Source organism: Seriola dumerili, unplaced genomic scaffold (genome assembly GCF_002260705.1).
Source record: "Seriola dumerili isolate Sdu_G_001 unplaced genomic scaffold, Sdu_1.0 BDQW01000621.1, whole genome shotgun sequence".
In the NCBI taxonomy this organism is placed as follows: Eukaryota; Metazoa; Chordata; class Actinopteri; order Carangiformes; family Carangidae; genus Seriola; species Seriola dumerili.
The window spans coordinates 1,756,694-1,783,668 of record NW_019174876.1 but is presented as its reverse complement, the minus strand read 5'-3'; the positions used below and the strand labels follow the sequence as shown (position 1 = coordinate 1,783,668).

The 26,975-nt window shown below is 38.9% G+C and overlaps 2 protein-coding genes across 4 annotated transcripts; both read right to left on the bottom strand.

Moving 5' to 3' along the window:
• Positions 1 to 13,633: 13,633 nt before the first annotated feature.
• On the bottom strand, positions 13,634 to 16,517 carry LOC111236306. The gene is made up of 4 exons (XM_022764991.1): positions 16,431 to 16,517; positions 15,727 to 16,041; positions 15,131 to 15,252; positions 13,634 to 14,557 (listed from the first exon to the last, which is right to left on the bottom strand). The coding sequence occupies exons 1-4, from the start codon at positions 16,480 to 16,482 to the stop codon at positions 14,414 to 14,416; spliced, it is 633 nt and encodes a 210-aa protein (XP_022620712.1). The 5' UTR covers positions 16,483 to 16,517; the 3' UTR covers positions 13,634 to 14,413.
• A 1,543-nt stretch (positions 16,518 to 18,060) lies between these two features.
• Positions 18,061 to 26,824, bottom strand: LOC111236305 (CD276 antigen homolog). 3 transcript variants are annotated; one of them, XM_022764987.1, is made up of 9 exons: positions 26,695 to 26,824; positions 23,581 to 23,651; positions 23,145 to 23,477; positions 22,404 to 22,712; positions 21,369 to 21,488; positions 20,548 to 20,580; positions 19,896 to 19,940; positions 19,729 to 19,776; positions 18,061 to 19,526 (listed from the first exon to the last, which is right to left on the bottom strand). In XM_022764987.1, exons 2-8 carry the CDS (start codon positions 23,645 to 23,647, stop codon positions 19,730 to 19,732), a joined length of 954 nt encoding a protein of 317 aa, XP_022620708.1. In that variant the 5' UTR covers positions 23,648 to 23,651; positions 26,695 to 26,824; the 3' UTR covers positions 18,061 to 19,526; position 19,729. The 3 variants fall into 3 exon arrangements, with proteins under 3 accessions (XP_022620708.1, XP_022620710.1, XP_022620711.1); XM_022764989.1 differs by lacking the exon at positions 26,695 to 26,824 and adding an exon at positions 26,369 to 26,464; XM_022764990.1 differs by lacking the exon at positions 20,548 to 20,580 and having other exon boundaries at positions 26,695 to 26,821.
• Between the last annotated feature and the right edge of the window lie 151 nt (positions 26,825 to 26,975).

The window sequence follows — 26,975 nt, the reverse complement described above, 5'->3', positions numbered from 1 at the left end:
AAGTACAACAGCAGAGGTTCAGGAATCCCATCTGCACATACGAGATGGTGGAGAGTGAAAAATAGACAACAGTGTGATATGGTGCTGCTGGCCACAGTCTGATGACCTCACCAGAGCGCTACGCAGCACTCATCTTCCCCCTGCCTCGTCTCCATCATATCCACACATGTGTGTGAGAGAGAAGAGAGAGAGAGAGAGAGAGAGAGAGACCCTGTCCTCCTCATCTGTGTCCCCTGCTGCTGCTGCAGTCTACACATCCAACCTGGGGCAAGTACAGGGACGACACAACTCTTCACATCAGTCATCTACACAATCCAAATTTAGAACAGGATCCCATACTCAGATGCAAACCATGAGGAAATCCACTTTCGTAAACACAGAGCTCACATTGCTTCATCCAGAGAGATTTCACTTCTTCTAAGTGCTACTCTACTGAATTAGGGAAATACCACAATGTGGGCAACCCATGCTCTAAATCACTGTGGTCCTTACAACCGACCACTCATATGATGATTCTCCAATAACAGCTGTGAGGTTAAACTTTTTATCTGGAATTCATTTCTGACAAGTCATCATCTTAAACATGATGTACCATCCAGAATAAGCCCAGGAGTTATTCAGACACTGTTAGACAGTAAGTATGCATCATTACAGCAATCTGGGAATAAGAAGGTCTGATTGTATCTCAATTTTCCAATCAGACTTCCCAGCCTGGCTTGATGGCAGCCACATGGCCTCACAAATGATCCTCACTGAATCTGGCTGAGTATAGGGGAGAGAAATGGACGAGAGAGCTAATATAAACTCATGATGTGTTTTTCCTTTTATGCTGCATCAGATCCTTCTAAACAATGCACTTTGGGTATAAATGCAAGTTGTATCACTCGGTCTGCATCCCATTCACTGGTGTGGTATTTCCGTGCTGGGGTGCAGATTCATAGCTGCTGACCTGCTGGGTTAAGTGAGCAAAGTGAGCCTGCACTCAATAAAATGTATGAGTGATTGTCTGAGAATTGTAAACATATCATTTATATGCAATTTCTAAATCTTTGTCAGGAAAACCCCTTTGAGATTCCCATGTACTAATTTGACCTTTATGAGTTTCCATATGTAATGGAAAGTTTTACAAAATGTTGGCAACATTATGAAAAGTAACTCGACAACTCAGAAAGCTACAGCCATTTTAAATCATATTTATGTTGACATTTATTGTTAGGATCCCCCGTTAAAATCAGCAAGTAAACTTCAGACATGTTATGGATAAATGAGCAGTATAAGAAAGACAAAAGGAATGGGAAAAAAGACAAAACACCATGTTTACACAGAAGGCGTAGCATGAGTTACACATAAGCAGAGCAGCAGCAGCATCTGTGGCTAACCAGGATGCGTTCAGGCACAATAGTGAACTGTAGTTCTCCCACATTTTAGAAGTGCTCATAGCCAAATACACTGAAGTACAAAAACACGCTTTAGGTAACCTTTTTTGGGTTGGGGTTAGTGGGAATAAAACTTGAGCCATTCTCAAGACCTGTGTAAACAGCCGGATTGCTAAAATAAGGACCTATCTGTATTGTTAGATATGCGTGAGACAGACAACTGAAACACTTTCTGTGTAGACTCCACCACAATGCTATCGTCTCTGTTAGACAGTGCTTTGAGTTAAATGCTATAACCAGCGTTGCAGTGTACTCACAATGACAATGCTAACATGCTGATGTTCAGCAGGTAAAATGTTTACTATGTTCTTTATCTTTGTTTAAACACAAGGTAAATATAGTATTATATAGTTTCTGCAAGTATTATAAACTTGCAATATTGACAAATCAAAAAATTTGACCTGCTTGTGGCGCTAGAGAAAGTCAGGGGATCACTAGAGTCAGTTCATCCTCTGAGGGCCATGCATGACTGTGCAAAATTACATGGCAATCCATTCAGTAGTTGTTGAGATATTTCCGTCTGGAAGAAAGTGGTGGACTGGACAGACCAACATTACCATCCCTAGAGCCATGCTGTTGGCGTGGCTCAAAATACAACTAAATCTGAAATGAGGCAGAACCCAAATGGCCTCCAGTGTTTTAAATAATCTGCTGAAAAATAAAAAAATCCGCACAAAACACTGACCTCAACAATTACATCGACCATACAACAAAAGTATGGTCGATCACAAATTCTCAACCACTGAAGATGTTTCACAGCTCATAAAAAGTGGTAGTCAAAACAAAGCTAGACAAAACTCATCGCCAAAGTCATTACTGATGTTGAGTCAGCAACTGGCACAAGTTTTAGTCAGCGCTGAGATGCACTCAACCAATCATCTGCGGGAACCAAAGAAAATGATGATGATAACCAATACATGACCCTGTTACTCATGACACACACACACAGTACACATACGCACAGAGGCGCACTCACACACTTTGTCCAGTCAAATCCAGTTCACAGAAAACCCCATCCCTTTAAGCTATAACTCACATAGGCTCCTCTCTTCCAGCTCTCTGACAATTTAAATCCCACTTTCAGGTCATCTGGACTGTCGGAGGCTGTAAAAGTGCTAGTAGTGCAGTCTGTGTGTCTGTCTGTCCTAGCATGGCTGTGGTAAAACTGCTGGCTATTTCCTCCTCACCATAAGGTAATCATTAGATGTGAGAGGGAGCTGGCAGCAGACTACATTAAATAGGATATCCTCAAAGTTCCAGATCCCTTGCAGGAAAGAAGGGGGTCTGTTGTAGCAATTGATAAATATGTGGACACTGTGTGGATATTGCAGATAAAGTACAAGCCTACTGTAGAAGTCCTGGCATCTTTCATCCATCCTGCAGGATTTTTGTAAGAAGTCATTTTGGGGTTTTGAGTGGCACTGAAGCAAGAATAAAAACAGCCTGAAATGTTGGCTGCACAAATCCATATGAAATTTTTTAAGCTGGAACAAAAACAGTCTGTCAGCAGTGCTTAGTATCTGCTACAGTGTGTAATATACCTCATTTTGCTTTGAACTGTTATAATCCTCACTGTTTAACTGTGCATTAGCTAATTGAGTAAAGTTAAGCTTAGACAGGCTATGGATGAGAGGAGCAAAGCTATGTGATTTGGATGATTATCATAAGGCCCAGAACGCAGGCACATCAGCCTCGGCCTGCTGCTTTCACCTCCATCCCTGCAAATTAGCCCGGACTGATGGAGGGAAGCTACTGGAAAGAGAAAGAGGGGAGAGAGAGGGGGGGAGGGAGAGAGAGAGAGAGAGAGAGAGAGAGAGAGAGAGAGAGAGAGAGAGAGTTCCTGTGGTTCCCTGTGGCTTCAGAACTCTGTAATCAGCATGCCAAGCTCCTGATGTCTAAATCCACAACTCGGACCCAGACAGTCTACATTTACTCTACACACAAGCGCATACATGTACAGAGGCATGTGCACGCAGACACACACACACACACACACACACACACACACACACACACGAGTTCCTGACACACGAGCTCCACAGTGATCTCTGTTCATGTGGAGTTTGGTGAAGGAGCAAGTCTTAAATAAATGCAAAACGACTGAGTGTGAAATTCAGTGTATCTAGTGTCTAGTATCTATGCAGTGTTCCACTGAGCCATTATGCAATAGACATGTATAATTAATTAGGATCTGAGTTTTCTGATTTCCCAATTTGATTACTGGGATTAAAAAAAGCATTCCTGGTGGAGCCCGGCTGATACTGGGCTTTTGAGGGCAATACCAGTATCATTAATCCGAAGTTTTAAAATCAATTTTTTGATAAGGATCCCTACAGGCACACAGCTGGCCACCAATGTCATTAGACATTGATATTTGGTTGAATGGTCGAGTGACCAAAATTCAATTTCAGGACAACGTCTAAAAGCCTCTGTCATTTTGACATAAAATACCTACATTGTAGTCGTGAGTAAAACGTATCACTTGGGCTTTGATGCCAACCCAATTTTGATTTCAAACCAAAACTTCTCTACATCAGAGTCATTAATGTCCAACGTCTTTCTGACTATACATTGATGTCCGGTGCTTGCTGAGATGACTCAAATGTGGTCATTAAAAGACTGTGACCCAGATATGAGCAGGCCATTTTACATCTGAAAAATAAATGAAATGGTGCTTGATGAAATGGGGATACTGTTTCCAAACATGTTTTTGACATTAATGTACTGTAATTTCTTGTTAATTATCACCTAACATATACTCCAATACAAATATATCTGTGATCTGTTAATATCAGCGGCTAACTTAGACGATTTATTTACTGGTGGGCACCTGTGTTTGGTTATTATTGCTGTTCTGCAGCTCAGCGAGTGAATGGCACTTTGACAGTTAAATCTCTGTAAAGTGGTTTCAATGTTATGTTTGGAACAGAAAAGGTGCCAACATTTTGCTAGTCATCAGCGTTTCTTAAATAACATAAGGAAAAGGTTACCTACATTTGTTTTTTTCAAAACCCTTTTAATTTTTATACACACATATGCAAGTCGGCAAACCTGTCTCACACAAGAAAACATAAAACATAATCAGCACTATAAAATGCAACATGACATGATGCCCTCATTATGATCAGCCCACGTTTTACTGAAGGCATCTGCTTGTAACATCAGGTGTTTCTTTAATGAGCGTGCGGGAAAATTATTCACGACTGGCTGGCTGCTCATCATGATAAGCAGCAGTGACATGGCCCGTTTTCATCCTTATGTTATTCACAGGGGGACTTTGTTAAGCTGTAACGTCATCATCGACCATCTCTATTTATAGGCAAACTCTGACACAGTGGCAAATGATGTCATACTTGCATTTGTGTGTGCAAGTGCACACAAATGCGAGGGCACATGACGCTATTCACCAGGGAGAGAGGTCTCCTTAATGTATGCATGTATTGTTGAAGCATGGGTCACCATTTCAAAGCCCAAAGCCAAGTTTAATCGGATAGGAATTACAGATATGGAGAGAGATAAACTGAGAGATAAAACCATGTGAGACACAGCAAAAACCATGTGTCACTTCCTGAGGTGGGAGTGAAAGGATTAGGCTAATAGCTGAGGGAAAGTTTATCTAAGGGGAAAAAAGTTCAGACCTCTCAATGAGAGAAACTTTTGTTGAATAACCAATATCTAAGGCAGCCCTTGGGGACTAAGACAGTGAGCTTTTGTACTTGGCACTTACGACAGAAGACTGATAAAGGTAGTCTAATACAGGATAGTCAAGCAGAGGTTTTATAGGGATAAGGATTATATAAAGAGCAGAGCTTGGCAATTTGACTCTTACGTAGTGAATTAAATCGACACTCACCAATGAATAGCAAACTCTCCAAAGACAGCTTTATTATCACAGGGACTAGTAGTGAATGCGGTGGCAGTCCAGGCCAATATATGACTCAGACTGAAGGGAATCCAGCTCAGCTGTCACTGAAGAGCCATTGTTGAAGTGAAATAAAGAGCTGTATTGACTCCACTCATCTGCTGGTTCTCTATGGGACCTACTGCTGTGGTTTAGTGGGAGGATGGATGACTGCAGTTTAAAGTGTGATGATATTCATAAGAAACCAGTTAGACCCAACGGTACTGTAGCCAGTACCCCAGAGTCATAGCGCATCAGGGGACCAAATGACCATGCTGATCTGCGACCAGTTTGACCTCAGTTTTAGAGTGATGGGAGTTCAGCAGTGGCCATAGATTACTATCTCTACTCTTATGACCTGTATGAGTTACATGCTGATGTAATTAATCCTTTACACAATCAGCAAATTGATAGAAATCAATTGACAACAATCTTAATGATAAATGAATCATTTACCATTTGCTGGTCACAGCTTTTCTAATGTGGGTATTTGCTGCCTTTCTCTGTTTTATTTCAATATAAATCTCGTAACATGTAGTGGATATTTTTCACTATTTTCTTTAGATTATACTATTAAACAAATACATTTAAAAAAAAATAATGAATACATACATTGCTATTGAGAATAACCATCACAGCCTTGCATGAGTTAGTTCAACATTCACTCTCTTTTAGCTCTGTTTGTGGGCTCTACCACCTCCTGAGAGATGCTCCATTAGCTAGTCAAAAACTGTGTCTGTTGTTTGGTGCTGAGCGGCCACTTTACAGTGAGCTTTTAGCTTTTTGGCTGAAAACAGCTGGTTGCTGTGGTGGAAAACATCTCAGACCAGTGACAGTGAACCAAAACAGTAAAGATACAAGACAGACAGCTAAACAATGAGCTGAATCTCACTATAGAGATCTGTAACAACAAGGGGAGCTGAAGATTCAGGTGATAATGTTTTGTAGGCTCAAGACACATTTCACAATGTCACATTGCTTTCACATTGTCACTTCATACATTGTTAATTATACTGATCATAGCATCTCTAAGTTTTAATTACAAATTTGCATAGAATCCTTAATTTGGATAACAATTTTGTAGAATGAAGCCATGATATAATCATATCATCATGATACAATTTCAGTGGAATTCAATTAATGATAATACTGAAGCATCTCTCTAAGTCCTATTAGAACTGTTGAAATGTGTGTTTGTATGCAGATAGAACCTGCATTATTAAAGTGGTCTATACTCATTAAAAGTACATTACCAGTTTAATGCGCTAAGTCAGTGTTGTAGTGCGTGGGCCAAAGTCTTTACATGCTACCCACTATATCTAATCCAGTTTACTAAATCCTGTCCATAAGGCCCTCTAGGCTGCTTAAGAGTTTTGAGATGTTCAGTCATTGTAATAATTAGCCATTTCTTTGTAAGACTGGCAGATATGACAATATCTCCCTAAGATATCCAGCATCATGTTGGTCAGAGCATGTTCTACGGAGTCTACAGTTCTAACATGACAACCTAAAAATACTTGAGTGAAGAAGTTTGTTGATGAAAAAAAAAAAAAATTATCGTCATAGGAAAATATGTCTAGAGCCAAAGTCATCTTCACTGGCACCACATCAGTCAGTGTCCTGTGTTCCACCCACAAGTCAACGTCAAGAATGCCTCCCTGAGTTTCTATCAAATCTTCCACCAAAGATGAAAGGTCCAACAAATGCACATAACCAGCCCCCAGCAAACGTTCACCACAAAGGAGTCTATTCAAGCTGAGGACGAGCCTGTTTTCAAAAATGACCCAACCAAAGAGAATATATAGCACAGCTGACTGGGATCTCTCATGCGTAGGACGATAGAAAGAAAAAAGGGGGGAGGAAAAAAAAACAGTGCATTTACTCCGCTGGGTCTCCCTGTTCAGTCAGGGACAACTTACTACAGAACAACATGGGCACATCCAGTTCATTAAGCTCAACCAGCTTCGAGTCTCACTAGACTTTCCTAAGAAGGAGCCAACATATTTTTGTTGGTGATCTAAGAAGGGACAACACAATGTTCCCACTTGGAGAGTGAAATTAAGTACGAGTGACTTGAGAAAGCACTGATCTAATGTACTCTTCCCAAAGAGGATTCAAAAAAATTGAGGGCTATTTCCAACAAAGAGCTTTGCAGTTGGCTTTGCAGGTAGATTTTGGCCATTTTTTATTGAGGTATTGTACGGCTTTTATGGTATTGAAGAAAAGTAGAAGCTACAGTAGGACATGAAACTTGACAACAACATAAAATGAGAGGGATTTGATATGAAAGGGATTTTCACACCAAGGCTCCTTCATCTTGGTCTGTGCTGCTTTCAATCCACATCTGCACAACTTCAAACATCTGCACACCCTGAGACAGCCCACACAAACTGGAACTTTTGAAAATGTAGAAGAAGAGTGACAGAACAAGGATTTCCATTAGGAAAAAAAACTTTTGTTACTGCTTATTGGGTTCTCTCTCAGTTCAGCCATGAAATGCTCTAGCCTGATGGATAATTTGACACCTTAAGGTCAAGATGCTGAATTAAAAAAAAAAAAAAAAAAAAAAAAAAAAACTGCTGGTGCGTCTGTGAGCTTTGAAATAGCGAGGATGGAGTGTGGCTGAGTAGAGAGAGATCTGACTACCAGAGAGTCTAATGATCAAAGTGCCTAAAGACCTTAGAGTTAAAATACTAAGCATTATTCAGTCAACAGTGGGAGACAATTTGGTCCTTCGAGCTTCTTGGACAATGTGCTATAATCTGGACTTTGTTTTCTCCGTAGAGAAAATAAACAATGAAACAGCACCTGAAAACAGTTATTATCATACAACTGAAGTGACGGACCCTCCACTAGCCTCCACAGCAGTCTGACCACCAACTGAGATAGAAATTCACCCGTGGCTGAAGACAACACTGACTGTTTGAGGGTGTTTGTATGGCAGTGAAGTGTGAGTAAAGGTGCAGCAGTGAGAATCTCCAGAGATAGTAACTGACAGTGATAAGACTACTTGAACAGGCCAGTGCCTCACCTCTTAGTGTGGCCTTTCCCACATTTCTATTCCATAAAAGGTCAAGCATTGATTCCTTAAGGCTCAAGAAGACAGCTGCTGTTTGTGATGGTTACTATGCACATGATTAATAATTTGATAATCTGGGTTTTTCTGTTTATATCCAGGAAGATCACATAAAATCAATTATGGACCATGTGTAATGTAGCAGCACAAACAGACCAATGATTCAAAACAGAGAACTGAGTCAGACTCAAGTCACATAAATGATGGCAGCAGTGAAACTTGATTTACATATGCCTGGAAAGCAAGGGGGTAGGCCACGCATTGCCAAAAATCTGCAATGTAAAAAACATTATATTAACGTAGCTTTAAAAAGAAAATGTTCAAATCTCATGCCATTTTATTTGTCACCATTCAAAGATCCTGAAAACATGCAACTTACATGCTATTTGCTTTTGGAGATTTGCCTTGGGTTTGTCCCAAATGACTTTAAAACAGATGTGGATATTAGCTGTGTCTTTAATGGCATGAATGAACATGACAACTGTTTCCCTGTTTTCAATGAAAGCCTCAGCGGCATCAACTTGTGCCACATTTCTGTGTCTGTTTTGTCTAGAGCGCTTCATTTTTCTCCCCAGAGCCCCTCCTGTATTCCTGAATGTTGAGAGAGGGAGAACACACAGATGGGGCCTGAGCAGAGCCAAAGATGTGTTGTATAACAAGCACAAGCACGCACTATGTGTCATGCACCTACATATCATTGTATCATCATCACTGATATCATGAGCAAGTAAACATCTAAAATGTTTGTTAAAGCCAAACACACATACACATGCAGTACTATGAGAACACAGCCTCAAGGGGCCAGTGCATCCACACAGAAGGTCACGCTGAGAAGGACATGATGATGCACATCAGACTTTAATAGCCAGGGGACCCCAAGGTGCTCCCTTGGGTGCTGTACACTCAGCCACAAAACAAACTGGCTGAAAACAGCAGAGGGGGCAAAGACTAATTGAAAGAGTTTGACAAGTTGAAAACTCCAGATAAACAGAAAATAAAGTTGAAAGAGAAAATTCAGCAGTGCTGTTCTTTCCACAGAAAGTTTTCCGTCTTCTAGCAGCAAAACTTGATATACAGAAATTCATCTATATTACATAGTGATTTCATAAATAATATATATTCATATACACCCTGTATTACTTTGGGCAAGCAAACAGAGTATTTCAAAGATCATACTTAAGCCTGAGCCAAAAGTAGGTCACATTTTACATGCATAATTAATATTTATAAATATTTTTCTGCAGATCATGTGATATCTAAGATAAAAGGATGCAGTATGTTATCACCACACGCACCACAAGTGCACTCTAGCATCATTTTTTCCACAAACATCTGTACCTGAATTTGGAGTTTTCTTCATGCTCTGGGTTTGGTGCTGGTCCTCCTCACTCAGTCGTCGGTAAGGGCAGCGCTTGGCTCCTCAGATCAAGCCTGGGACTGTCCGGCTGATGCGGTCCCGTCGTCCAAGAACTGGAGTCGACTTTGTGCCTCTCAGTTTTCCTGCACTTGCTCTCGCGTAGCTCGCTCTAGGTGCGTGATGGCACACTGTGACTGCAGGCAGCGCAGATATGACGTGTGATCCGCTTAGCTCGACGATGTGCACTTTAGTGGGATGCTGAGAGTCTCGAGACCGCACGACCATGATAAAAGAAGTGTGAGCGCACGAGGGGGGGGGGCCTCTGACGCGCCTTTACGCACGGATCCGAACTGGAGACTATCTATCTATCCAGGGTTAGGCTGCTTAGTCGTAGTAAAATCATTATCACCCATTCACAGCAGTGAAACAAGTATGCAACTTACTTTGCTTTGACTGACATACTGATTAATCGACTGATGGCGGGGAGGGCATTTAGCATCGAGGAATGATGGAAACCAAGTCATGCTGAAATACCTGACACAGCTAAACAGACCTGCATCTGCCAGGCCTATATCCTGATGCTATGGTAACTTTAGCATCACTTTTCACATCACTTCCTTGAGCAGACTCGTACTCTGCTCAGATTCACATACACACGGATATATGGACACACTCCTCTGTGGGTTGGCAGATGTAGCTTACTCCCTGAGCAATTTAAACACGCTGCTATTTAACAACAAAGTTAACCTTTACTTTGGTTCTCGTTATAAATGTGCTCACCTGTGACCCAACGCAGTGACTCATATAATTGAAGCTTGTCATGTCCAGATTTTTTTCTCTAGTGAGAAACGGCAGCATATTTTACTGAAACCGCCTCTCTTGGCATAGTACACGACTGCTCTGACAAATTACCCGCTTTCTTTTCATACATATCTGAACTTATTTCTGAACTGGCTGAAACAACACTGTGCAGACGTTACACCCGTTTTCATTCTGAAAGCTTTCTCCTGTAAATTGTCCATGACATCACGACTACAAACTGAGCACACAGTACAGTATGTTGTAGTATAATAACAGTCCAATGCTGCTCTCTTCCGATTAAACGTGAGATTACAATTACATGAATGGCTTTCACGACAAATGATCAGGTTGGAGGTTGTACTACAGCAATATTACTTGGCAATCTAGATTAGACGATTTCACGTGCCAGAGCAGGAAAAGCAGAGGAACAAATAACAATGATAGGGGTACTGTTACATTTAAATATCTCGGTTAGTCTTGGCAGGGAGCCAGCGTATTAACAGGGAGGAACATCATAACATCTCTACCTCACGTTCGCAGTAAGTTGTTGCACACAGCGGTCACGAATCACACACACGAGCCAACAAAAACAACAACCTAGCAGCAAACAGTAGCATTAGCATTGCCTTCATATACTCCACGCAATACTGACGGTAAGCCAGCTAGCAATAGCGACAGTTGCTGAACAAATTCTTAGTTAACAGCAAGTTAGCTAAGGTTACCATGCCTACAGTAGCCGCCACTAATGAAGACAGACACGTAACATTATGTAGCCACAAAGTTACTTTCACATTAAGAATAAGAAACGCCAGCTCCGGGTCAAGCTGCAGCCCTTTAGCAGGTAGGGTTCTCTATTAAAGCCAGATAAACCAGTGTGGCTCCACTGATGCAGACACTAATGGATTTTTTTTTTTTTTTAAACCTTATGCACTTTTAATGCCAGCCCACCGGGGTTTGAGCTGGTATTTTCCATGGCCAGTCCCCCTGTGCCCTGCTCTTATGCATGTTAGTGCACACGTGCATGCGCTGCCAAACCAATTGCAACACTTAAAGAGGGGGTGTGACTTCTTTCTCTGCTCAGGGCGCCATCACGTTTTCTGCTATTGATTAAAATTTCGTTCACAAAGCCTTTGACAAAACCTCTGCTATGTAAAGAAGAATAGGTTTAACTGAATGAGATACCTCATTTTGCTCATAGGGACAACAGGGCTATTGATATGTTGAGTCACAGTGACATACACCAATCAGTTTGTGTGCAGGTGTTCTGCTGGGACTGATAGGGTTAATGAAGTGTCAAAATGTAATAACCTACCTTTTGCAGGTGTAATGACTCAAAAGTAGACTCTGGGAGGATGAGCTGGGTCAACAAATCACAAATGATATTTGGGGCAGAAGCTTACACTACAGTATATTCACACTTAGCCTACGGTTCAAAGTGCTGCACAGGTTATACTATTCAAAATCGTAACCCAATAAAATGTTCTCCAATGCCTCCCCTCTCTGCTAACAATTCCAAGAACCCACTTTAACCCACAGTTTAGTACTTTGCCACAAAATTGAATGTCTTTGGACTGAAATATGCAGCATCTTCTCCAGTATATTGAAAATCCCACTGGGGAAAATCGGAGGCTATCACTAAATTGATTGTTTCTCAACAACACTTTGTCCCTTGTGGGCCCATAGCAACTAAAGAACTTGTACTTAAATTCTGGAAAAAAAAGTTCCTTCAGTGAAACTGTGTACCACTGAAATAACAGATACATTAGGTTTATCTTGAAGGATAAACTGAGGCAATTTTGGATCACCATTTATTTCTCTTTGCAAACAGCACACAAACTGAACATAAACTCAAGAATTACAAGTGGGTGGGTGAGTGAATGGATAATCAAATATACCCCACTTTTCCCTTTTTGTTCTTCCTTTCATATTTTCCTTTCTATTCATGTTTGTGGATTAGTGAGAAAATTGGAGCAGTCCTAATCTGTACAAATGTCCAAATCTTTGCACAAATGTTTCCAATAAAAATATATGAAACAAAAGCAGACTGAGTAAATGATACAAATGAGGTTAAAACAATCTTTACTTGGTCAAATAATAGGCTCAGTGAGCAATCACATCAAGCGTACAACATCAATTTACTGTGTAAATGGTTACCAAAAGTTTTTTGTTGGATAAACTAAAGACTGACATTCTACAGTGCTGTAGGTATGGTATGTTTTATATAGTTCAACTCTGCATTTACCTGACACCATCAGACAGAAACCAGCTTTTCTCAGTAATTTGTAACCTTACATTCAGCCTTGGTACATCTGTGTATTTGTCTGGTGTTGTGTTGATTTCTGTGTGTTGACCACAGGAGAAACAGGTCATAAGGGAACGTCTGCGTGTGTGTGTTTTCATCCTTAGTGAGCTCCTTGGTAGCTACTGCAGGGCAATTAAAGTATACTTCCAATTATCATATAAAATCAATTAACCAAGACTATAAGGTGGGGTGGCAGTGGTCAAAAAACAGACAAAAGCAGGCAAAACAAGCACAAGGCTGAAACGTTAAGGAAACTGGTACCATAGACACTCTTTAATGAAATTAGTCTTAAATGTCTGTATCTACACTGTGGCCCCAGTGAAACTGGCTTCTGTATGTACTGGTAGAATACTAAAACAGGCGGGTGTGTGGAGGTGTGCGGTTTGCATGCTTTTGTGTTAACAGACACATGCGTCAGTGTGAGGAACTCTTTAGTTGATGGTATAAATACCACAGAAGAAACCAAAAAGGTTATGAGAACTGCATTATACTCAGACCATGTGCTCTTAAGTATCAACAGTTTATTCTATCAAATTATTCAAGTATAAATATGCTGCAATTTGGGGCGTTGTGTGGCGTAGTGGTCTAAGCAGGCGCCCCATGTGTAGAGGCTACAGTCCTCGCTGCAGTTGGCCCCGGTTTGAGTCCCGCATCGGACAGCCTTTGCTGCATGTCATTCCCCCTCTCTCTGCCTCCCCATTTCCTGTCTCTCTACTGTACTATCAAATAAAGGCATAAAAAAAAAAAAGCCCAAAAAATATACTTAAAAAAAAAAAAATGCAATGCAACTTGTTGAATTGCAAACGCTGCAATTCAACAAATTGCATTGCTGCAATTCAACAAACTTTTAAACGACTGAATATCATAAAGTGTATAATAAAAAAACAGTGTGTGATGCTTTTCTTGTAAGTCCTGTGGTTTATTTCAGTCCCCACTTCCTGCCCATAACTGACAAACAAGCTTTTTACAAGCAGTGATATTTAACAGAAATACAGTTCTGGTTTTGATATAAGGTTTAAGTGAAATTATATTTTGATCAGTTTTTCGTTTTTATTGATTATTCTGCATTAGCTTGTAGACCCTCATCCATGCTCAAAACTCTCTTTGCTGTTATAGCAGAACTTCTTACATATCTTACAATCTGCTTTATGAAAAGAAATATGACATCAGTAGCCATAAAAATAATAATAAGAAATATAAGCCAAAAAAAGCTATCACAAACAAGCATAATCACAATAAACAAACACATATTACTAATGATTGATGATGATGAATTACCATTTTTCATATTTGTGCCTAATTAACTCAATTATGAATGTATGAATTTGTATCAGTCCGTTATGTGAGCACTCTGCACTCTGCACTACACCCACTTGCCCCTATTGCACTTGATAAGTGCATAGTTTGTGACCACAAGTACTTACATATATTAAATTTACATTTTGTCTCATGTAAGTTGATTGAAATCATTTGAAAATTTGAATCCAGAGAAAATATGAAGAAGATGGTCATCAAAACATTAGTAAGTGATCTTTGTTTTCTAATCATAATCATTCAGGCTTGGCGACAACTGCTCTGGAGCTGCCACAGGGCGGAGGCCATTCTTGGTCATAACTTCATACACGTAATCACTGGAGCCCTGTGGGTCATTTCTTGCTTTTCTTCTGCTGCTCCATTGTTTCACCTGTTGACAGTGAAATATCATTGTAGAGTGTCTGTATAGCCTGAGGGTGTGTACAGATGTCAGAAAATTACATTCTGTATAAAATGTTTTAAGACACTGACTTTTTGGACAAATGTTGACAGAAGAAGAAATTCTAAGATTTTTTGAATGAGGCATCTCACATACTACTACAAACACTATAATCATTCATTATAATCAGTCATTTTGAGACTTACATGTACGGACAAAGAGAAATTGTATTTATCTTGAGACAACACTGGGACAAAATGTGAACAGATGTGTACGTTTGAAGACATTTCATCCTCATCAGCACTTCAGACGCAGTAAAGGCATTCAGTGGTTTTAGATGTAATCAGCAGTGAGGTGAAGATCTGAAGCAGCTATATCTTGCGTATACAGCAGTTATGTGGTTTTGCAGGGACACAATGTCCTTCAGTAAATCAAATCTGCAAACGCTAGATCAAACTACTGCTGTATAATGTACATGTTGATTGTTTTAGTTGAGACACAAAGCCTCAACTAAAATAATCAAGCTCAATCACACACAGAGTGTGTATAGATGTCTGAACTCACCCTTGGGATGATCAGCAGGATGAAAATCATGGTTGCTATTATGGTGATGGAACAGATGGCGAAGATGACTAACACCAGACCCAGATTGTTCTCTCTTTCTGGACTTTCTTCATGCAAAAGATCTAGTGAAGGAGGAGAGGTCAACAACAACTGAAAAGAAGGTAGATATTCTCTATATACGTATGTGGAATATAGACAAGCACATAGCAAATGGCCTATTTTAAGTACCAGTCATGGTCCACCAGTGATTCAGTATGCACTATTCAGATCCTTTACTTAATGAAACTTCCCTGGAGTCTAACCAACCCCACACATTAGTAATGTCACCATATTACATTACATTCTCTGTCATTTATGTGTATTTGGTCATCTGCATCAAATGTGCAAGCTGAGCTTGTTGCAGTGGGAAGTGGTTACACAATTGTTTTGTATAAGCTCAGAAGAATGAGCTACTACCACTACTCATCATGAGTGATACGATACATATATATATAGTATCACTAATGTTGAGAAGATGAGTGATATACTATATATATATATATATATATATCATCAAATATAAAGTAGAAGAAAGGGAAGGTAAAGGAAAAACGCACCTGATACAACAAGTATGTAGACACTGCATGTAACTTCATCATAGACACATGTGTAGACACCAGAGTCATCCACGGTCAGATTGCGGATGGTGACAGTGTTGTTCTCCAGAAATCCTTTCTTCTCAACCCTCCCTGAGTATCCCTTGCGTGGGATGATTTCCTCAGATTCATGGTAATAGTAAAGCACCTCTTTCTTCTCCACTAAATTATGATACAGATACATCCCTGTGATCTTGTTATTGCTTCTGTGACATTTTGTGAAGGAACACTCCAAGATCATGTTCTCGCCAGACTTTTGCCACACTGCAGTGATCCCTGTCATAAAAGAGGAAAACTGTGACTCAGCTGGTTCAGCTTCTTTTTTATTAATGAAAATATACAGTTTTGTTTCCAACATGTCTTATCTTATTTATTATTGTTGCTTTTATTGTTAATATTCCTTTTATCTGATGCTATTGTTGGGTACTTGGCTTCTTTATTCCATTTTTACTTGTGTAATATTTCTAATTGAAGGATTTTTATCTGCCTCACTGCAGTCATGAAGTGTTTTAATCCTGGTTCAACTATGTAAATCACTTTGTAAGTTTGTTTTGAAAAGTGCTGTACAAAGAAACTTCATTATTGTTATTGTTGCAGTGAATATTGTTGACTTCAACTGCAACAAAAGCTTCTTAAAATGTAAAAGGAAAAGTAAATGAACATACCTTCACTGGCAGATAGACAGAGTGACAGGAGAGACCAACAGAGTAGCATCATCTTGCAGCACTAAACAAACAGGAAGTGTCTTTGTCTCTCGCATACACATATACATACTGTATATACAGAGTAAAACAGTGCTGTTTGATGTGGTGAGATGATGTGAAACCTGTGAGACAAATATGATTTGATTTAAGTCATTTTCTCATAGTTCTTAGACATTGATATGATCTTTAACGTGTCAGGCTGACTGGAATATTATGATGTTGAAAACCAGATGATGGAAATGTGTAGATGGAGGAAAAGGTTGAAGCTAAAGAAAGTTTAAAATATGTGTCTATCTTTCATAGGTTTAAAATGATAGAAATCACCTCACCATAAATAATGACACATAAAACAGGTTATAACTATGAATTTAGATAAATGTGTTCTCTATATCTGATACATTAGTACTTTATATATAGAACTATGAGGTGAGAACAAGCCCTAGTGGAAGTTGGTGGAAGATTGGAAATTAAATACAATAAACACTTAATGTAATTGAGGCTTCAATAGCAAAATTTGTTTCATCAGTGCTTTTTCTGCTTGGACAAATCAAAATATCTGCTTTGAAAAACCTCAAAGTACTGTATATGTACATGGCCAAAAACCTTTAGTAATTTAATTATGTGGTGAGATCACCCTCTAGTGGACGTTATTAAAACCACAACAATAAAACAATACTCTGCCTATTGCATGCAACATTACTGTAATCAATTAAAACAATATAGGAGCATATATATGTGAATGTAACATGTAAAAATCCTTGTATGTGACGTGTAAACTTACTTTTACATGTACAAAATTTCATAGTGTGGTTTTTAGACAGATCTGAACTATATTTAAAGTATTAACAATAACAAATACATTGAGTGTTGCTCCATACATTTTAGTATTTTTTTTAAATCTATCTATATATATATATAGATAGATAAAAAAAATGTCTCAGTTTATGTAGCCTACATGCACAAGAGACATTTTAAAATAATAACTACCCTCCTTCAAATTAGTTTTCATGCCGTTTACCTTTGCTGTTATGGCCTAACAACATGCTGTAATGCTAATTGTCCAGTAGATGGCATGATTGAGAGTTATTTAAGACCTGAATTCTGCGATATTCCTTTTAAATCTGGATCAAAATGATGTGATGTCATAATGTTATATCTTTTATTTACTGATAAAAAAAATCAATATGATACTGAATAGTAGAAACTATTGTTCACTAATCACTTAATCATTTGCACAGTATCTGTTATCAAAATGTGATAACGTGTCTTTACCTCTTAAACACTACGCACCTTTCTTTAGAAGAATTTTGAAACTTTTGTGGTTTTATGCACAAATGAGACAATTTCCAAAAAACAGGAACAGGAACAAGGATGACTCTGATCATTTCACCAGCAGAGTGAAGAACAAAGACTGCTGTTATCAAATGAGCTCATCAGGAAGAACTGAAATCGGAAACCAGGAAGTGTCTCATCTTAAAAACAGCCACCAACTGAGAGAGGAGCAGTGAGCATTAACAGTCAGTTCTCATGTGTAAGTCCAGCAGACGATGACACGAGTGTAGATCCCTGTTAGTAAAACATCGAGTAAAAATATCACTCGCACACGTATTTTAATCACAAGAAACACATGTCACACTTCAGTGTCTGCTAATCATTAAAACACAACAAATACACAGTAATCAAAATATGAAGACTTGATGATTCAGTAAATTATTCTGACATGATGTATAAAGTGGATGAACAACATAAACATAAACACACACACAAAATTTAAGATTTCACAGATTTACAAAATAGTATATACAAAAAAGTATTCCCTGGGTCACCTTCTGGTTTTTAAATTGTGACAAACAAAAATAAAAATGAAAAACATTTAAACGTTTCTATTGGTGTTGTTTTTCTCAACTTAGTCAATGATTAACTCCAATGAAGGAAAGAATCAATATCATATTGATATCATGTACTTCGGAAGATGCTGATAAGGTGTTTTATTGTACCCAATGTCTTTTTAGCACACACCTGGAATACAAAACATTTTGTTGTGACCTGCTCCATTACTAAGCACCAGAAATCCTGAGAGCCTTAAAATATGGATGTCCACTTCTCTGAAGGGCTGTTATCGGATGAAGAGAAGAATGAAACAAAAAATATAGAAGACAGAAGTGCTGCTTTGGCAATAAAACTGTACATTGTAGCCAAATGTTACATAAGCACACACCATAGCTGTGCCAGTCAGTGACAAGTGGAGATCATGGGACACATGGAAGTACAACCAGTATCAAGCTGGTGAACTTTCTCAGTGGTTAGAAAAAGGATATGAAATCTGTGGGGGGTTGAATGTTCTCAGGGAGTGAGAGGTAACACAAGACTGGAAGTCAGACTTACCAAAGAGCTAAAAAAAAACAACAAACGTCTGCTCAAGAACCCACACCAGCACAAAACTTGGACAAATTATTGAGTTGTGTGGATTATAAAAAACAAAAATGAAAGTCTGCTCAATCTGAGCATCAAGCTACACACACATACATAACTTCCTAAAATATGAATTCATGTATTCCTTATCATGCTTACATAATAAAAGGATGTGAGAAAAAAGGTTACTGCTGCCAAGCTGCAAAATGCTCCATTCACTATGTAGGCTGAATATAGACACACTCTATAACGTTTTTCCTCCAATAAACCTACACAAACTTAGACATTCAGTGCCAGCCTAAAAAAAATACCACTATCGTGTTGGTTTCTGATGATGCTACATTCTGCTCCTGATGTTGCTGAACACGACTCCCTGGCTTCAAGTTGTCTGATACTGAATCAAAATCAGACTCTCAGATTTTCTCTTCTTTTTCTAGGTTCAGACTTGACATAAAAGTGTTTACTTAGGAAGCTTACAATATGTAAGGGGAGATGTTACATTTCCTCTGATGAATCACAGTAATACAAGTAATCCCTGTTTATATTGTTTGCAATAGGAGAAGTACAATGACAATTTGACATATTAGGAAGTGTTGATTTCAGGTTGCCAGTGAGTTTGCATATTTATATGACAGGCAATATCTCCTGTAGAGAGAGAGAAAGAGACAGAGAGACAGAGAGAAAGTGAGAGAGAGAGAGAGAGAGAGAGAGAGAAAGAGGAGAAGGGAGAGGGGGGAAGAGAGTTTTTAGACATTTGATATTGTCTATTTTACTGCCAGTACACACATAACAACATAGAGGTGACACTAACTATCGTTCAGCTGTTTGCTTGGAACACTATACTTACTTCAGACCTGGAGGTTTTGGCACCTGTCATCCATCCTCTGTGGATGATCTGCAAATAGATTTCATATCAAAGCCTCAATTAAATCTTATAGAGTGCATGTCAAAACAGTAATAAAACAGTTTTATCGGTTAGACACAGTGAGTCGGAATACTGTATTTTAGACATACCTTCATCTCCTTCTAATTCACATCTGCAAACCTCTTGATGGCCACCTAGAACAAATTAAATATTTTATTGCAGTTTACAATCATTGGCTGTGAAACCATCACCATATTGAGTGAGTTCATCACATGCAAGCGTAGATAACATGAGTCAGGATGTTGTATGATTCAAATAATGATGATAGATCACGGAAAAATACAAAATCTAGTTCCCAGTGTAGTACATATCACTGTAATTTCCAGGACATTTCTGAGTCAGTGACAGACATGTTCAAACAAGGTTCAGAACATGGCAGGAGTATAAGTTTGAAAAAGTGTGGATATAGATCGAAAACTTCTTCTGTGGTGAGTGAGTTTGGTTTAATGGGTTCTCATATGTTCAACTACATTGCTCAATAAAAATTCCAGTGATAGACTTAGAAGACCTTTTCTCTGAATTAGTTTCAACCAGCTGAATTCAGATGAATCATCAAACATCAGGTCCGTAGCAGATAATAAGTTTCAGGCAGCATCAAATAGATGATAAACTGAAAAAATATTATAGAGGACAGTATAGAGAGCCTTTATTTATTTGTAAACACAACGAAAGTAAGCCCTTTGTGCAGGTGTTAGTAAAGAGCAAAAACAGCTGCAATATTATGTCCAAAGATGGACGTACCCATAAGAGGTGCTGTAGAGTGCCTCCGGGCCTCTGTGAATAAAATGATAGATCATGACAGTGGGTGCACACTCACTGCAAATATCTACTTGTGCTTAACTTCACCAATCTTTGACATTTTGGAGAACACTGTCTAATAATGGAAAGTGTTTGCAGTAGCTAGACTGGTTAATCCAATTTAACAATAAAAAAAAAGAGCATGCTTTACAACCCTGAATAACATGGCCGCTTACCATTGCTTGCCAGGTTTTTCCAGTTATTACTATTATTGTTTCACCCTTCACCCATTGTCTGCCTACTTCCTTTTAGATCTTTATTGTTTACAGAAAACCAGTCATGAAATCCCATGAAACATTTGTGAACATTAGCATTCAAACATCACATCAAAAACAGAAATTCATGTTCAAACATAATAGTAATAGTGGTCCAGTATTGCTATACTTGTATACTCAAGTATACTTTTTTTTTTTTTTTCTACCAGGCTCAACAATGTTGTCGCTTTTGTTCAAGCAATGGAACAAGGGTTCTTTGCTGCGGTTCAAGTGCTCCTTAATTTTATTTGTCTTTCTTTCTTTCGTAGGAAATGAAATGTTGGTACATCAGTGCTTGCATCATCTAGGATAGTGTGGTATTTTAAGCTTGCTGCTGTGTGGTCTTGCTCTTTTTTTCTTTCTTAGAATAAGTAGGAACACCTACATTAAACCAGCAATAACTATAAATTTTAATTGTACTTTTTCATCCGTGTTATGTCATTACTCAAAAAGATACTAGATGGTTTCACTTTGAAAGAAAGCCAAATGAGGTCCTGTGCAGGTACTCACGTTGAGATCGCTTTCTATAAATCAGCAGCACCAACAGCAGTCCTGCAATCAGCGATCCGATGACCACCACAGGAGCGACTATTTTGGAGGCTGAATCCATCCCAGTCCCTCCTCCAATCCCTGAATAAATGACATTGAATAATAAAGATTGAATGCTCTAATACTTAATACTTAATACTAATACTAATACTAATACTAATACTTAATACGCAAAGTCAAAACCAAAGAGATCAATGATGCAAGTGCTTGCAAAACTGAGATATGCAGAAATGAATGCATGAGTGGGACATTCCCAGTGTAACACTTACATAATCGACATTCACTTTCTCTTTTACCCTAGATGGGTTTACAAAGTTTGGCCATTAGTTTGGACTTTGAGTTAACATCTTTGTAGACAAAACAAAAAGTGTAGCATTTGGCACTTGAATTACACTGGAATAAAAACAGTGTGATAAGTAACTGAAAGAGGAGAACTTATCAACTGATGATACTTAACCCTTTTCCTGTGGCGGCTGCAAAATCTTAGATAACACTGCCAATTTGGTGACTGAGTGAACCTGTTGATGGGTTTTTCCATCAGTGGGACTGAACAGTGGATCAAACGGCAATATCCAGTCTTATCAGACATGGACATTCAAACATAGCGTTCTGTTTTTTTTGTGAGGAGCAGTGTTTTGAATTTTTCAAGAAAGATATTGGGTCAGATTGAGAGACATGTTGTAACCTGGTGAAGATTGTATCAAAACTACTACAGCTATGTGGAGGAAGAAAATGGTTCCCAGCCCACAACAACCCAGTCTTTTCTGGAATGTATTTATGTGGCTATTTTGTGGTTCAACATGATCAAAGTCTGTGTAATTTGCAAACTTGTTTCTTTTCTTTATCTATCTCTTAGTTTCTCTTATTTGAGCAACCCTAAGCAGAAGTGTGTTTATGTAACAGTGGCTGAAATTACTGAACAACATTTTATTGTGTGCTGCAGGATTAAGCCAAAAGGCCTTAGAGGTGTCAAGTGTGGTGCTCAACAACATATACCTGACGATTCTGGTCCTACTTCAAATGTATGCTCAGCTTCTTTGCCTCCACTGGCATTGAACACTACGCAGGTATATGTGGAGAAAATGGATCCTTGAAGCAAAGTCAGCTCGCTGGAGAGGTGAAACAGACCACTTTGTGTTTGTTGCGCCTCCATTTTAGAACTCTTCGTCCATTCCCAGTCACCATCAACAAACCAGCGAATATGACCTTTTGGGTAGCCACCATCAGTGTCACAGATCAGGGTTCCATCTGCAGTTCGAGTGATTTTCTTAGGGATGGAATGTATAACTGGCTCACTGTATTTGGCTGCAAAGACAAAATGGAAAGCATTCGTGATCATTGAGCTGAACAGTGAAGTAGTGAAATACATTAAGTATGACAAATAGATAACAAACTGGCTACAACAGGAGATATCTTCTGGATTCTTCTGTGATTATTTGTCACATTGAAAGTGAAAGTAGGTATACACAGGGGAGTGAACTGACATTGGTTGAGGGAAATACCAATCTGCCTGGCCAGGAAAGTCCCTTAACATCTAAACTATCTTCATTCAACCAAGGGCACAATCATGTCTTTCAGGATAGCTATTTTCTGTTTGCAATTAGAAATGCATAAATGATCACAGAAACAGAGATAACTTTACTCAAGGTTAAGCTTTGAATTGAGTTTGCAGGGATTAGTTTTGAAAATGTCTTCTTGTCTGAAAGGGATCGTCTCTCCATGGCTGGAGCCTCTCACCTACGACTTTAAGGTTGACCATGCTGCTGCCTTCACCGCTGTCTGTTATCACCATGCACGTATAATCTCCAGAGTTTGCCACTTCTGTGTTGGTGATGAGCAGGGACACGTTCATGTTCTTGTTGTTCCAGGACGGATCAGCAAACTTGAAGTCTGGCTCCTGTATGGTTTCCATTTCGTGAAAAACCAGTAAGGCTCTCTTAACTCCCTCTTTCCTCCAAGTGACCACTCGGATTGTTGTGTCCTTGTCTATGGGTTCGACCACACACTGCAGGAGTGACTGCTGGCCATACTGTCCCACGATTTCAGATTTGCATTGCACTGTTAAAAAAACTGTACAAGCCAATATATTTTTTAAAAAAAAGAGAGAATACAGGATATATCAGTAGCAAGCAGCATTTTACACTTGAAATTCTCAAATTATAGCAGAACTTACCAGCATTTGCATTGAGAGAGATGACAGCAAAAATAACGAAGCGGGTACCAATGGAGTTCATGTTCATCTACCTGAAATGACAGTTAAAATAAACAATTTTTTGGTGAATATCAGTTAAAATATAACAAACACATACATTGTTTTAACTCACAGATATCTGTTTTTGAGAATCAAGGCAAGTTCACAGTGCCAGTATGTATTAGAGGCCAGTGTGTTAGCTGCTGGTGAAATTAATGACCAATCACATTCACTCTTTTCATCCTCAAAGACAGCACCCAATGCCACATGACTGAGTAGGGGTTTCCTACTGGCTGTTGCTCTTTCAAAATGAATTGACGCAAACTGTTTCTATTAGTAGGGGCATTTAAAGCCATTCCACACAATGATGTCAAGAATTGTTTACAGTTCCACAATAGTTTTCAACTACGTCGTCAATTTCGCACATTGGCCATACAGTCTTGTTTAATTTCATTTGGTCTCACATTAATCCAGTAACTCCTTATGCGCACTCCACATGAGGAGTTCATCATCAGTCTGTAGGAGAGGCTTTCAGCTGGTGTTTAAGACAGATGTAAGTAAGAATTACAGAATAGTCTATTTTTTGCCATGTTAACCTAATACAATCAAGATTTTTTTCTATGCAATAACAAATGTTTACTTTTTGATAAAATTATGATAAAAGTAAAAAGAAAAATATGGATAAAACAGGTTTGTTTGGCTTTGGGGAGTGTTTTTTTTTGCCTTGAGCAATCAAAGTGATGAAAATATAAATGAAAAGACAAAAGAAAACCGAATGCTGTGAAGCTGCATGCAACATCCTATCTATTTCTGGATTATTTACTAATTCAGTCTTGTTTTGCTTTCAAATTTGAATAGATGTTGAGAAAACCTTTGTCCTGGTGGCCACTCCAGTGTTTATATTGGCATAAATTCAGCAAACTCATTTGTATTATTATTATCTGTATCTGTATGGTTTTTGGTCTGTTTTTACAACCACACCATTCACAGAGCAGGAAATTAAATTAGGTTTTACCAAAGAGCTGACAGAACTCAGAACTGCTCACTTTAGAAAAGAAGTCCATTTTTGACATATGACTTTTAGTAAATGACTTCAAGATTATGAAAGACATCTTTCTCTGGGGACCACAACTATGCAAAAAGTCAAATGGAAGTAGGGTATACATGGTTCTGTTTGTGTGTGTTCATTTTATTTATTTTTATGAGTACATTCATGTGAGAACCGGATATTCACTGATAAACCAGTCTCAAATACCATAGTGTTTTATATCTTAAATTATAGTACATATTATAGTATATAAAGTATATATATATATAATTATATATATATATAACTTCAGCATCTTGTCTAAAATGATTATGCCCTGGTTATACATTATGTCAAGAAGGTTGGTCATTGTAGGTGCTGCTTTACACTGTTATGGTACACAATCATTTCAATGCAAATAAAAGGCATGCATCCCTGGCAACACGATTTTATCTGTGCACCAACTATATTACTGATGGTACTTGTTGTCTCATTCCATTACCTTTTTGTAAAGAGCTTGCTTACTTTAGTCCACTTTATTTTGACCCCACTCAGATGTGTGATTGCCATCCTTTTGCCTGACCTTTCAGTCAGTTCAGCATAAATGGTAGTCACAACATCATAACAGCCTGTTATGTCCTTAAGTGATATCATTTAGGGGACTCACATGATCAAAACAGAAAACCAACTTTCAATTGCCCGCTGAAATGGTCACTGATATGTTAACACTATGGGGCAGGAAGAGTCTGCCCTTCCCTAAGCAACTTGTGTTTGTGGGTGAGTTTGGAAACTCTGGACTAACTGGATGAATTTGACGGTCATGCAAGCTTTTCTCAATAGGTTTATCAAGCCAGTGCAGCTGTGTGGTGGCGGAGGCATGTCTGAACGAGACATCTACCCTCCCTGTATACGCTACATCATTTCAGGATCCATGATCCATGAATTTCTTCTTCTTCTTCGTGAACTGCCTGGCTTGTCTGTACACTTCAAGTTTGGAAATGACCAGGGTGTCAATGTCCTGATGGTCCCCCTTCCACTGCAGCTTTGGAGGCTTAACATCTGCAAGATCAAGGAGCTGTGCTACAGTGAGAATTTGAGAATCAGTTGAGAATTAAAATAACCCCAAAATTTTTGACTTGGAGTCAGACAATTGTTGCGCCCCCACAATTCACACAGAAAAGACACACAGGCAGGCAAGCAGGCAGACACACGCGCGCGCGCGCGCACACACACACACACACACACACACACACACACACACACACACTGTTAAAGCAGCCAACATATTATTTGGCCTGGGGGACTGAGCTTACTACACTATCAATTCAAAGTAGTAGGGATGAAAGTAGGTTGCATCCTTTCTGTGACTTTTATTCCCTGTCTGAAGTATACCAACACCAGAATGTCTATGATCAACACCAACAGTGTCTGATGTCATTTTGTTGCACCATAGTGTCTGCAAACTTGCTTCACTGCTTACTAAAAACTAACTTAAAGCTACAGATTTATGCTGCACAAAATCATTTGCAATCACCTTCGATCTAGTTAAGATTTCAGAACATGTTTCCTTCAGCACAACCTGCCACATGTTGTCTTTTGAATTTATTTGCATGGCCTGTTGAATTTGAATGTGATCCAACACTCTGCGGAAATCATGATACAATATTTAATGTAGCCTAATATTTTCAACTCTTAAAGTAAGGAAAGTCAGACATATTACACCGCAGACATATTACACCATACCTTATTACCGGGTTATACGCTGTATCTCTATCAGCACATAGATCAACCTTCGAGCGAGTCGAGACATGTCTGACTGAATAAAACAGTTCAAGGATGACCACAGCCTGTTCCCGCGGTCACTTCACGTCTCATAAACTACAACATAAGAAATACAGTATTTACATCGAAAATGAAATTCAATGAGTTATCAACATGTTAGCCGTGAGCTACCCCGCCGCTTTACTGGTGTACTCAACGTGCGTCGCAAAACGTATCCTACCTATCTGGATAAGAGACACTGTAAATATGCCACACTGTCTTTATCAATAATATAACGTGAAACTCACTTGAAAGGTTGGTGCCCCTTGGTGAGAGAAATCAGACTGACCCGACAATTGTCCGTCGATCACAACTGCGTCTGACTTTCACTTTCATTATGAGTAAGCAGCAGAGGAGGCGAGGCGAGGCGTTCTACCGGGGCGTTCAACCGCGAAAAGTAGACAGAGTTTTTGCCTGCTGTAATCATTCCTCCAAATTATACTGGCCATTATAAGGTTATTTCCTTATGTGCTCCCAGAACTGATATGGGGAAAGACCAAGAGTCATTGTTCTGTGAAAGACACTAAAG